This window comes from Chanos chanos, chromosome 1 (genome assembly GCF_902362185.1).
Source record: "Chanos chanos chromosome 1, fChaCha1.1, whole genome shotgun sequence".
NCBI classification, from domain to species: Eukaryota; Metazoa; Chordata; class Actinopteri; order Gonorynchiformes; family Chanidae; genus Chanos; species Chanos chanos.
In genome coordinates this window covers 16,555,450-16,568,581 of record NC_044495.1, presented here as the reverse complement: position 1 = coordinate 16,568,581, position 13,132 = coordinate 16,555,450, and the positions used below count along the sequence as shown (strand labels likewise).

The window sequence follows — 13,132 nt, the reverse complement described above, 5'->3', positions numbered from 1 at the left end:
CGTCGTAGCGAGAAGTTGCACTGATCTGTCTCTAGCTGTGTGAGGGAAGAGAAGAGAAAGACGTATTTGAGTTTGTGTGTTTGGTGCGCGCTGGAGCACTGCGTTGAAAGGGGATAAACGGAACACATATGGCTCCGCTGGCCGAACTGACAAATATTGGTAAGTTTTAACGGTTAATCGAGATGTTCTCAATTATATGAAAAGCCGTATCCTGTCGTGTCATAGCGTCACCGCCGATGTTCAGAGTAGATATACATTAAAGTTCACACACAAAAAGGAAATTAGAGGAATGAATGGAGCAGACGATGGAGCACAACACAGATATATATCCTTTTATTAATACAGAATGAAATGTGGCAATTGGTCTTGCTGATACCCTTGGCTACGCGTAGATCTCATTCTGTAGCTGTATTGATGATCTGCTGCTCCTCAAACGTGGGAAGGCTTGTGCGGTCTGCGCAACCCGCATAAAGCAGCAGTACATTCATATGGGTACACTCGATCAAATTAATACAGAGGATTCCTCGTGGATTTGGTTGGGGGGCTGAACTGTTTGCTAAAACGAATGTAACCGAGTGTGTGTATTTGTAACCAACTGGTTCGGTCGCTGATGCGGGAAAAGAGCGCACACAAAGCACGTCCGAAAGCGTGAGCCCACAGGCACTCAGCAAAGGCTTCTATCTCTCGCTTCTCACTCTCCATTAAATCACCCTGTTGCAGTCCGAGAAGATGTCCTCAGTTCCTCACTGGCTCTAGAAAACAGTTAATCGGTACCAGGGTTCCACGTACTCTTTTAGACACTCGTATTGTGATTCTGATTCGTTCGCTCCGGTAGCACATTCAACTGTTTCCGTTCATTGCTTTGGCGTTATTAATGCCGTCAGCCAAAATCATCTCGTATGCAGGCAACACACTAGGCAATTTATTAAACGCACAACCTGTGAGTCTGTCCACCCACACCTCGTTCTGTTGGCTTTCTGATATTTCTCTTTCTCTTAACCTACGAAATGGTGGAAAATATGCACAAGACTGAATATTTGAGCAATGCGTGTTGATAATGTTAGACACACACTCACATTTATCTTCCACACAACGTATTGAATGATGGAAATTATTTGTAAGAGGAAGAAACATTTGAGCTGGGGAGACTGATCATGGTTGGCTCACTGCAGTCATAGGCAGACACACACACTCATACACGCACACAAACTCACACTCAGAGAGAGAGAAAGAGAGAGAGAGAGACTATCAAAACAAAAAAAATCTTTTTTTAAGTAACCCAAACAAATCTAATCGTTTTTTTTGGCCATGTTGGCCTCTGGTCTACTGGCCAGAGTAATGTGCCATTACTCTTTAGTTTACAGTTTATAAGAAGAAATATGAATAGGAAGAGCCCATATTTTACATCCTTGCATGTGAAATGAAATGACAATGACATACTGATTTGGATAACTTACTGCTGAGAAGCCAGTGTAAACATGAACTGAGAAAAAGAGGCCTACATGCCTCAGCCTATCTCAGTGTGAAATATTAACTCATGAGTTTATACCTCTGCCCACTGTTCAGAGTGACAATGGCCAAGTTTCCTATCATAATTGTTTCTTGTTAATTAAAAAAAATATTAAGGAAAAGCATTGTGATAGTACCTGACAGGGCAGCTCTGAAGATGACTAATGTAGCTCTGTTACATAACTTTTTTTTTTCTATTTAGTGATATGAATGGTTATAAATACACTAATTCCACTGGATAGACTAGCGAAATAAATAATTGTTTATAATTCAGCGATATGCATTAAGGAGATGCAAATTAGAGAGCATACCTGTGTTTTTAATTGATTTATATTTTGTTATATAACAAAGTACTGAGAAGTCCTCAAAATGGCCCAGTTCCTCTCTACAATATGGCAGGTAAAACACAGCATGGTGTGGGTGTATGTATTTAGAAGGAATTTGTGGAGGACTCCATGCAGGCTGTGTGGAGCAATGCAGTTTGGGCAAGACAACATGCGGCAATGTACTGTCAAAATACTACCAGAAAGTCACAAAACACACTTAACAGTATCTGATAAGATACGTGTGCTTTATGCTTCCCTTATCAAAGCAAACCTTACAGAAACAAATGTGAACATTATTTAGTCAGGCTTTTATATCCAGGCACTGTTTTTTTTTTTTTTTTTTTTAATTATTCTGATCGTTGGTTCACTGACTTTGCCTTTGGTCATGTTAGTACAACAGCAGGACACAACAAAAGAAAAAAATGTCAGAAGAATACAACATGGCTTTAATGGATTTTTTTTTGTGTTTGCAATGAAAACCAGTTTTAGCCCAGCCTGTTTTCTTTTGTTAAGTAAAAAGGAAAGTGTTAGCTAGTAGGAGACACAGATTTTACAATATGAAAATACATAGGGGAGTCATATACTGTTTATGTTTTCTAAAAGATATACAGGAGAGGCATGTGAAGAACACCACCATGCTGTCCACTAGTTCGAATATTGACTGATGTCCACAGTAAAAACAGGCTGGAATTAAGAGCTATACTTAAAGGGGACACACCGGAAGTTAAAGTACATTAACATTGTACATTTTTAGGTACATTTACTTTAGAGGTGAGTACCTGTACAGAGCAATGCCAGACTGCAGTGTAACAGTCTCAGATGTAGGAGTGGCCTTCCTTGCTGGCTTAGAGAAGTGGATGAGGAGAAAAGAGAATGTGCTGTTATACTTACAAAATCATAATAAAGAAAGCCAAGCTAGTGTTAAAAGCATTTCAGTGGCATAGAAAGATTGATTCCGTCTACTAAGGGAGCACATTCCCTACTGAGCGGTGGCCTGTTGACCAGTCATATTTTATTCATATAAATATAGATAGCTGTGTGTCTCTTGGGCAGTGATATTCCACATTTTTACCTGGAGATTCAATTTAAACAGGCTTTGGAACAGTACCTCAGCCTCTCCAGTCAAGCGTGCACAGGAACTACAGCAATACTGTTATGCAGATTTGCTAAAGCAAGGGACTGAGAAATAAGAGTGCCAGAGTAAATTAGTCTTGTCTTTCGCTCGATAACTGTCACGCTAATATTTTGTGGAAAATGTGTGTTTGTGCAATATTGTGTAGACCACACCCGTATCTTTATCAAGTGGATGCATAGAGCACACATGCATTTTTGTGCATGTGTGTGTTTTCCTTAGTGGAGACAAAAGGTGACAGCCTGAAAGCTGAAACCTGTGAGGTCTGTTGGTTAATTTGGATCATCGATTCCGCATTAACCGTTGACTTGCTGCTGATATGCAAGTTCACCGGAGCAGGTGCAAGGGGAGACGCTGTTCTTGCTCACAGAAGCTCATTATACACGCACATTGCATAGTAGGCTCTGTTTAATGGACTCTCTCTTACCTTGGAAATAGCATAATGGTAAATCAATGAAGAGAGGGGAAGTGGGAGTGAACAGCAGCCACACCAAGCCACCCATTGAGAGGTTTATCCTGGACTCTGAGCAAGCGGATAGGCCGTGAGCGTATCCTCCAGGGAGTAGAACAAAGATAATACGACATACACTGGGGAAAAGAGCAGAGGTAGACATGCAGAGATAGAGGAGCTATGTCTGTGTTGCCTCTGTACACGTGTGTACGTGTGTGTGTGTGTGTGTGTGTGTGTGTGTGTGTGTAGGGGAGGGTGAGTTTTCAGAGGAGAAAAAGAAGATAAAGCGGCAACGCAAGAAAGACGGGGAGAAAATAAAATAAAGTAAAATGGTTAGCGATAAAGACTGAGAGAGATAAAGAGAGAGTAAGAACTCTTAACTATTTGACCAGAATTCCCCACAAAAGTTACTTTTATAACAAACAGGCTCTTCTTGGGGCTGCCCTACTTTCTAGTTACGTTTGACCTTTCTGTCTGAGAAGGAGCTTTGACAGACACAGGTGTGATGTTTTCCCCTCAGGATGTAATATCCCCCTGCGACAATCCCACCATCTTTTCAACCCAAGAGAAAAAAGGGAAGTTAATCACCTTACACAGATCTTTTCTAGTGCAACCCTTCATTACAGTTTGACTTTCTCCTCAGTTTAAAACAACTAAATTTAGTACCATGGAGGATCTGGCCATGTCTTCGCAGGGAAATGGTCTATGCCAAGCTGCCATGTCTGAAATACTTTAGAGTAACCAGGGATTCCTGCCCCACTGCTCTCCCTTATTTAAACAGATGCTCCTATTTTACAGCCCTTATCAACACTGCAAGGGTTCGGTCGGTTATTTTTCCACTCAGTGATGCTTGGGCCTCATTCTCCCAACTCTGGTTTTCTCCGTTTTTGTTCCAAGTGACAGCAGAGTGCATCAGATCAGGGCTGTGATTAGAGGCATCCATCTTGAAATTCCATTTGCTCTTGTATTAGCTGTATTTCTCTCTGCCGGAGAAGACACAAAGCTCTATGCAACTTATTTCCTTTTTCTCCATTTCCACTTCCAACCACTGTGTCCTTCTATACTGCTTTTCCGTGTCTGAGAACTGTGTGTGTTTTTACCTAAGCTTAACTGGGTTATGGCTGAATTCCCTCCTTTATCTCTCACTGAGGGTTTTTTAATGTGCTCACCACTTCCACTTACTTGGGCCATTGGAGGGTAATACGCTTGTATTGATACTATTGCATGTCCTCTGGCTATTCATTTTTTGTTCCCCAAACAAAGTTGTTGTTTTTTTTTCTTTTATTCTTGTATAGTTGTTGTTCTAACAATATTTGATGATTGGTAAATGAAATTCATTGCATTGCAGCAACGATGTAACATAGCATAGTGTTATTACTGTTTGCTAAACAACATGTTCACAGATACAAGCACTGGTACATGGAAAACAGAAAAATGTTTCCCTTTAGATTCTGTAGCGCTTACAAAGCATAGAAAATTGTAGCACCTGACAAAACGCAGAGAGTTTTGAGAGAGCTATAAGATATTTTTTTCTTCTGAAGATGAGAGGTTCAAAAATCAGCTGGAGTGCAGATTTATTAATACATATTTGAACAATATTTGTATAAGAAAAATCGAGAAATATCAGTAATGACTGGCACAATACAAATACATTGAGCAGTGGAAGGCCATGCTACTGGTTTTATTGAGTACTAACTGTCTTGTAGGCTTGCTAGAGTTAGGACTGAATAAGGGTTTGCACCTTTTTTTACCACATATTTTAAAAGTTGCTGTATGGATCTGTATTCACAGAAATTGTCCATTGTTCCCAGTAAATTCTCCAGTCATCTGTCCCTTGCTTAATTTCTTTGTCTCCTACTCATTTTAGCAGATAACTGAACTCTCTCCTCATCATTGTCGTCTTAAAAAAACCTTGAAATACAGTAGTGGTCGCATTTTCTTTTGTTATCTATACAAACATTTATCTTGAACACAGTTTAATTTCACATTAATTTCACTCTTTTCTCCCCTGTTACTTTGGCACTTTCTCCTTTCATATTTTTTTTTATAATCAGAACAATTACAACATATACTATGATTCAGTAAAAAAAATAAAAAAGAACATTAGTATGCATAGAATCTAGAAGAAATCAAGAAGTCAATTAAATTTTGAAATAATTTGTTATCAGAACCAACATTTTGCCTACAAACATTCAGCCAAATACCATGGTTTTGCACTGAGTATATAAATGCTTCAATAAGGCAATAACAGGCAGCCTATAACATAGGCCGCCAGTATCCTCTGTTTCGGTCATGCCACTAGAATCCATGTTAAAAAAAATAAAACAAAGTAATGAAAATCATTCATTGGAAGACATCTCTTGGTCTATGAATACTGTAGTAGCATCAAACCCCACTCATGATTACTGAAGCCGTAAGACCTTTTTGCCACAATTTCTTCACTGATGGAGCAGGGTTGTAACGGGTTGTACCAACCCAACCATTACACCGTTACTCTGAAACGGAAAATGGCAGTTCAGTTTCTAACGAAACTAGTCCTCGGTTCAGTTCACAGTATGTGTGGTGTGGTGAATCATGGATTTTTTGCCTCAGCTCTTGTCGTTTTTGTTTGTTTGTTTGTTTTGTTATGCTAAAGCACAGGGAATTATTCCTATTCTTGGTAGTGTAGGAGAACAGTCAATACAGTTTGTGCTTTTGATCATTAAGAGTAACGTTACTCATAAATTGGATCCGGTACGTGCTTTCTTTTCATTGCTCCGTGCCAGAAAATATGTGCTGTGCTTTTCGTGCGGCACATGCATGCTTTAACTGAGCGGACGATTACACCAGCTTTAATGACAATGCCGACCAACCATTTTAAGTAACAACAAGACACTTTACTCAGACCAAAAATAATACAAGATAATATTGGAATATGTGAATCCACATAAATGACACAGCAGATCTCACCTGTAGGAACTTGTTTTTTTTCTCATATCAAAGTAGCTGCACACTGATCTGAAAAAGGTCTGAGCAGTTGGTTGTCATTTTGCAGTGGTCATGACTGTCTTTTTCTGCTGGAAAGGCATGCTCGAGAGACAGTTGTAAAACTGATGACCGTCTGAGCCTCATACGAATCTCCTGTGTAGCAGTTTTGGTGTCATTTAGTGCAATGGAAATCAAAAGTCATTTACAAAACTACAACTGAGAAAGAACCTAAGAGGATAGTGTAGATTCTTCCACTGATTGTCATGGTGAAAAGCCTTAAAATAACTGTTCATGTTCAGTTGTCTTATACTTATTTTCCAGTGCAACTTTAAGCTAAAGTTTTCTAAAGTTTAGTTTTCTTACTGTCATTTTCTTGAAGAAGAATCTTAAAGTAACATATTCTGCTGTTTAGATTTATTCCAGTCATTGCCATGGAGAAGAACCTTAAAATAACTGTTGTTCAAGTTTAGTTCTCCTACAGTTCTGAGTTGGTTCAATTTTTCTTTCAAGCCAAAGCGTGATACAAACTGAACCGTGGCTCAGAAACCGAGACACAAACCAACCCATGAATAAGGTGGACTGTTATGCCTTTACTATAGAGGGTTTTTTTTTAGATTGTTGTCACTTTGACTTTAACCTCAAGGAATGGCAAGTTTGTGAGTGGGTGTGTTACCTGTGTCAACAAGTGTGCAAGCCTATTTTGGCTGCACGATAGGCCGTTTGTGTCACAGCAGAGGGAAAAGGGACACGGAAAATCGTATTATTGACAATACATCCCTAAAGGTTATCATTTTTTGAGTGTATTTTATTATGAAAATGACTGATTTTGTTTTATTGCCCAATGCTAAATAATTACCAAAAAAAAAAAAAAAGAACTTAATTTGAAAATGCTGACATCTATGAGAGAGAGACATTGTAACCTGTACTGATTATGTGTTTCACTCAGTTTTGGTCTTCTGTTCAAACAGCAGTAGTTTTTCTATTTATAATTTTCATTTTTTTTTAAATGACTGCAATATTATAATTTGAATTAGTTTGATTGTTTGTGTTTGTGCTATCTCGCAGACTGATATGAAATGAAGCGGAAAGACCTTTGCATCAGAGTTGACGCTGTTGATGAATCCCTGGAGTTACACAGCATAAACATAACCAAGTTACTCAGGCTTCTGCCCATTTCATTTTTTTATAGTGGTTGGAGTAAATTGGCCATTTTATTTATTATAGGAATTCATGTACCATTGAAAATCTGCCATCCTCAGTAAACCTAATCAAGCTGTTGTGTTGTGATTCAAAGATGTCAGTCAAAAATACAATAAATGTAATTCAAGTTAACGTAGGAACAGGAAATAATCACTCTGATAGAAGAAACTGAAGTAATCTTTTACCACCAAAGGTAAGAGTGCTTTACCTTCAATTCATTTTGTACAAATGAGCGGCATCTGCCAACTTCTCTTTAATATACTGCTTATGTCCTGATTGAGGAACCAGCCAAAATGGGCAGAGTGCTACAGGGAAATATTTTTTTTCTCTCAGACTCAGGTTAACATCAGTATTATGATCTGCTCATCTTTTTGGTTAGATACATTTTTTTTAAGGAATACACATATGTACATACACACGAGCATATGCACACACACACACACACACACGCACGCACGTACATTCTGCACACACATTATAAGCTAATGATGTCCTCACTTAAACAAATGATTTGGAGCTCCCTCTGGCCCCTGAGGCCAAGACTCAATGCTGTCGTGCAGATTCAAAACCCAGGAGACACAATAACACATAAGCTGAAATACGTAAAGGTGCCTGTGTCTTGAGTGGTTCAATTTAAATCAGGAGGGAATATAGAGCTGGGACACTGTAGCAAGGCTCAGATTTATGCAACTCCAACAACAATTAACAGCAGAGATCATGGTGTGAGTGTCTGACTGAGAGAAAGAGAGAGAGAGAGAAGGCTTATCGAAATGTTCTGGGAGTTGGACTTATTAAAATGCCACAGTGGCTTGAAAAATCACCCCTCCCATTCATCCCCTTCTTCATCTGAGAGCGTACCGTGGTCCTCCCCTGGCAAATGGGAGTTTGAGGGATGAACTCCGGGCCACATTCTGCCAGTAGGGCCCACTGCGGTCTTTCTGCAGTGTCCTCACTTTTTCACCTCCTTGTCTTCTGCAGATATCTCTCACTATCCTTCATTTTTACTCTTTTGCCTTGGTGCTCTTTAATCTGAGTGACTGTGGTGATGGGGAATCTAAATGATGCATTCTCAAATGTCTTTTTTTGGGTTATATAACAAAGAATAACAATTGTTCTGTAACTGGAGAGAATATAAAAATAGCAGCCTTAAGGCTAGATTTACTTCTTGAGCTTCAAGTGAAAGATTGTGATTTAGGGGTGTAAAACAGATGTTACCAACTCATCTCTTTTCTTATTTATCAATTGTTAGAATGGGTTTTTGTACTCCAGAAGATTTGGTTCACATGGTCAGTGTGTCCAGCAGAAATACATGTTGATGGTGATCACTGAGACCAGGTGAAACGCCTTCTTTGTTAATAACAGGGCTCAAAATCAATAGTCATTTGTTAAGTGCAAAGGCCCATCAAAGCATCATGATTTACCGATGAACCGTAGTCACATCTGATGAAATGCTGCTCTTAGTACCCTGTAAGTGGCAGTCAGAACTTTGGCTTTTAAAATTTTAGAGAAAATAACATATTCAGCCACTCACACATAACTCAGAAATCCATAAATGCTAGCCTTTTGAAGCCATTTTTGGTGTCAGCAATATCACTGACATACAGATAAAGTCAAAGAGACCTAAATCGATATATCAAAGGCTCACTGGTGAAGGGAGTGCAGAATAAATGTCATCATATATCTGCATGCTTTAAAGTGATTTGATAAATGTCAATATGGCTCTATGTGGCCCTCCTGGCATTCCTGCTTTTTTTCACATGTGATATTCAGAATTCTCCCTTTGCTTCCCTTATGTTTCTTCAGGTGCCAGAGGACTACAGTGACAATGGCAACCCATAATGACCAGAGAGACGGTTCAAGAACTACTGAAATGCAGCAAATGACCCACCACAATTCTGCTTAGCTGAGCTACAGATCCCTGAGGCACATGCTGCCCTTTTCACCTTTATTTATCCATCCAGTGTGACCTTAATCACAACCCTAACCCCCCTTCCATCCAAGAAACCCGAGCAGCCAGTCATTGCTTTCAACAGTAGCTCATAAACCTGACAAGGCCCAGGGGAGACTCTCTGTTGGATTTGATCTCTATTGCTGCAGCAACAAATGGTCCATTATTTTTGAAGTTAACAGCTCTGGCCACTTAATCTACAAGGACCAATTACTTAAGGAAGGGAATCTGGCCAATATGAAGGACATGTCAATGATGGATTATTTGTTAGTGGGGCTTTCCATGGCCACTATTGTTTTAGCCGCAGAGGAGAGAGTCGATTGCCCTAAGTTGTGCGTGTGTGAGGTCAGACCGTGGTTTTCACCCAGCTCTCTCTACATGGAAGCGCCAACCGTTGACTGTAATGACTTAGGACTGTTCAGCCTACCTGACACATTCCCTGCTGACACACAAGTTGTATTACTGCAGACCAACAACATAGCTAAGATTGAAAAACCTTTGGATTACCTGGCCAACATCACTGAGATTGACCTGTCACAAAACAACCTGTCTTCAATCATTGAAATCAATCTTGGACACCTCCCACAGCTCTTGTCACTGCATATGGAAGAGAACTGGATTAGATCCCTGCCAGATAATGCTCTGTCGCAGCTGGTTAGCCTCCAGGAGCTGTACCTCAATCACAACCTCATCTCCTCAATTTCTCCAGTGGCTTTTCAGGGCTTACACAGTCTCCTTAGGCTTCATCTCAACTCTAACCGACTGCAGAGCATCAGCAGCAAGTGGTTTGAGGCTCTGCCTAGTCTTGAGATCCTGATGATCGGTGAGAACCCCGTCCTCACAATACAAGACATGAACTTCAAACCTCTGAGGAACTTAAGGAGCTTGGTCTTAACCAGGATGAACCTATCACAGTTACCAGATGATGCGCTGGCAGGTCTCGACAACCTGGAGAGCATTTCATTTTATGACAACATGTTCCCTGAGGTTCCTCGTGGGGCTCTGAGGCACCTGAAGAGCCTCAAGTTCTTAGATCTCAATAAGAACCCTATTGGACGGATAAAGAGGGGTGACTTTGTGGATATGTTCCATCTTAAAGAGCTGGGTATCAACAGCATGCCAGAGCTAGTATCCATTGACAGCTTTGCTCTTAACAATCTCCCAGAACTTACCAAGATTGAAGCGACAAACAACCCCAAACTGTCTTACATCCATCCCAACGCCTTCTACAAATTACCCCGATTAGAAACACTCATGCTGAATGGTAATGCCCTCAGTGCCCTTCACAGAATCACCATAGAGTCGCTGCCCAACCTGCGGGAGGTTAGTATGCATTCCAACCCAATCCGCTGTGACTGTGTTGTTCGTTGGATGAACATGAACAAAACCAACATACGCTTCATGGAGCCTGATTCTCTATTTTGTGTTGAGCCACCAGAGTATGAGGGCCAGCATGTTCGACAGGTGCACTTCAGAGAAATGATGGAGATCTGCCTGCCACTTATCTCACCCGAGAGCCTACCTGCACAGGTAAGTGTGGATAATGGCAGCTCAGTGTCATTGCACTGTCGTGCCTTCGCTGAACCAGAGCCAGACATCTACTGGATTACTCCATCAGGGAATAGAGTCCTGCCCAACACTGTGTCTGACAAGTACTACATGCATCCTGAGGGAACATTTGACATCTATGATGTCACAGAAAACGAAGCTGGCCTGTATACATGTGTAGCACACAATCTTGTGGGTGCAGACCTCAAATCTGTCTCGGTGGAGGTTAACGGATATTTCCCACAGCCTGGCAGTGGTTCCCTGAATGTCAACATCCAGTCAGTCCAGAGCAGCTCTGTGCTGGTGTCTTGGAAAGCGACCCATAGCAGCCTTGCACCTAACATCAAGTGGTACACCATGTCCAGCACGAGTCACCCGACCGTAGCATTCACGGCCAGGGTTCCGTCTGATGTTAGAGTGTATAATCTCACACATCTCAACCCAGCCACTCGGTACAAAGTGTGTGTGGAAGTTCACAGCATCAACCATAAACATGACACCAAATGCGTCAATGTCACAACTAAAGGAGCAGAGTGGTTGGTAAAGGACACCGAGAAATGGGATGCGGCCATAATCGCGGTCTTTGGAGTGCTTCTCACTGTCATCTCCGTGGCCTGCCTGCTTATTTATGTATCTTTGAGGAACCAACACCTTTATGGGGATTTACGTAAATGTTCATCTAAAACAGTGCTGACACCAGAGACTGACCTGCACTTTCCTTTTACGAGGCTCTGGGTGTCTGGGAAAGGGATGCCAGTGCCCATGGAGGTGAAAGCCACAGTCATAAACGAATCAGACAATACCTTTTAAGCAGTCTAATTAAAGTTCTACAAACCACAGCAAATGGACAAGGCAAGGAAATAAAACCCACAGTACTGTTTTAAGTATGTATCCTTTGGCCTTGCAGCGGACATACTGGAGACCAATACAAATTTACAGTGGTGTCGGCGAATTAAACCAGTGACATCCTCCATCATATGACCTCTTTGGAGTGATAACAGCTATAGAAAGTGGCTTATCAAAAGGCAAGAGGATTCTTATTGATAAAATACATTGTTACACTTCTAAGTCATTTGCAGATCACAGGTGGAATAGAAGCAGGAATAGAGTGATTTGTCTCATAACTGACTGGTGACAGTGTAAAGAGTAGTGGAGTCCTTGTGGTCCCAAGCAATACGGGTCTGTGCCGTACTACAACCATCAATGCGTTACCAGGTGAGACATGTTTATAATGGAGGAAATCTAGTAGAATAGATGATTACAGTGACTGTGGTGTAAACCTTTTGATGAAATATATCTTTTTTCTATTTAAGAGAGGTTTTTGTCTTTTCATGGCTAAAATTGTTATATATTCTATCCAGAAATGTAACAGATGTCTTCTGTGAAGTAGCCAAACAGTAAACTGGTGTGAATTAACTATAAGAGAAGCAGATTAAACGCATAATGATACCATACATTTACTTAATAAAATGCAACCACAGTGCATCTTTACTGAGGGATATGACTTTATAGAAGCTGAAAGAACAGAAAATATCCTAAGCTGATGTTATCAGACTTGTTGCTGGCTGTAGTCTAGGAAAATCTTCTCAAAAATCTCCCAGAAATAACTATACAAGGTTTCCAATGCCATGGTAAGTGCCTAAACCATGAAATAGAGCAGGAAAACTTGCAAATGCCATCTGTAAAGGGGCTCTAGAGAGATTATGGAAAGGACACTCATGACTGCAGCCTCACAAGTTAATCTCAAATACTTTTAGTATTTTTAGCATACACGTGGTTTAAAAACATTGCGTTCTTGCTTTGGGTGTTAAAAGTCCAAATAAATAAGCCATTTTTATATTAACTGTGCTGTATGTGAAACCTAGGCACACTGGCAAGTGAGACTCTGTGCAAAGAAAAAATACTGAATAAATGTCACCCTTTTTTGCAATCAGGAAGTTGGCCTCTCTGCTTTTTTTATGGCGTAGGTCACAGAATAAGTGACTATTGTACAGCTTCACCTGTACATTATGTTAATGTGCTTCACTGTAACACCTTGAATGGTGCTCCAA

General features: G+C 40.5%; 1 protein-coding gene across 1 annotated transcript; it reads left to right on the top strand.

Annotated features, from left to right (window-relative positions):
- The first annotated feature begins 9,770 nt into the window (after window positions 1-9,770).
- On the top strand, window positions 9,771-11,891 carry lrrn3b (leucine rich repeat neuronal 3b). Its single transcript, XM_030784890.1, has one exon. The coding sequence runs from the start codon at window positions 9,771-9,773 to the stop codon at window positions 11,889-11,891; it is 2,121 nt and encodes a 706-aa protein (XP_030640750.1).
- The last annotated feature ends 1,241 nt before the right edge of the window (window positions 11,892-13,132 follow it).

Excerpts from the sequence above, each read along its gene's own strand:
- lrrn3b (XM_030784890.1), top strand. The coding sequence starts at position 9,771 with ATGAAGGACATGTCAATGATGGATTATTTGTTAGTGGGGCTTTCCATG.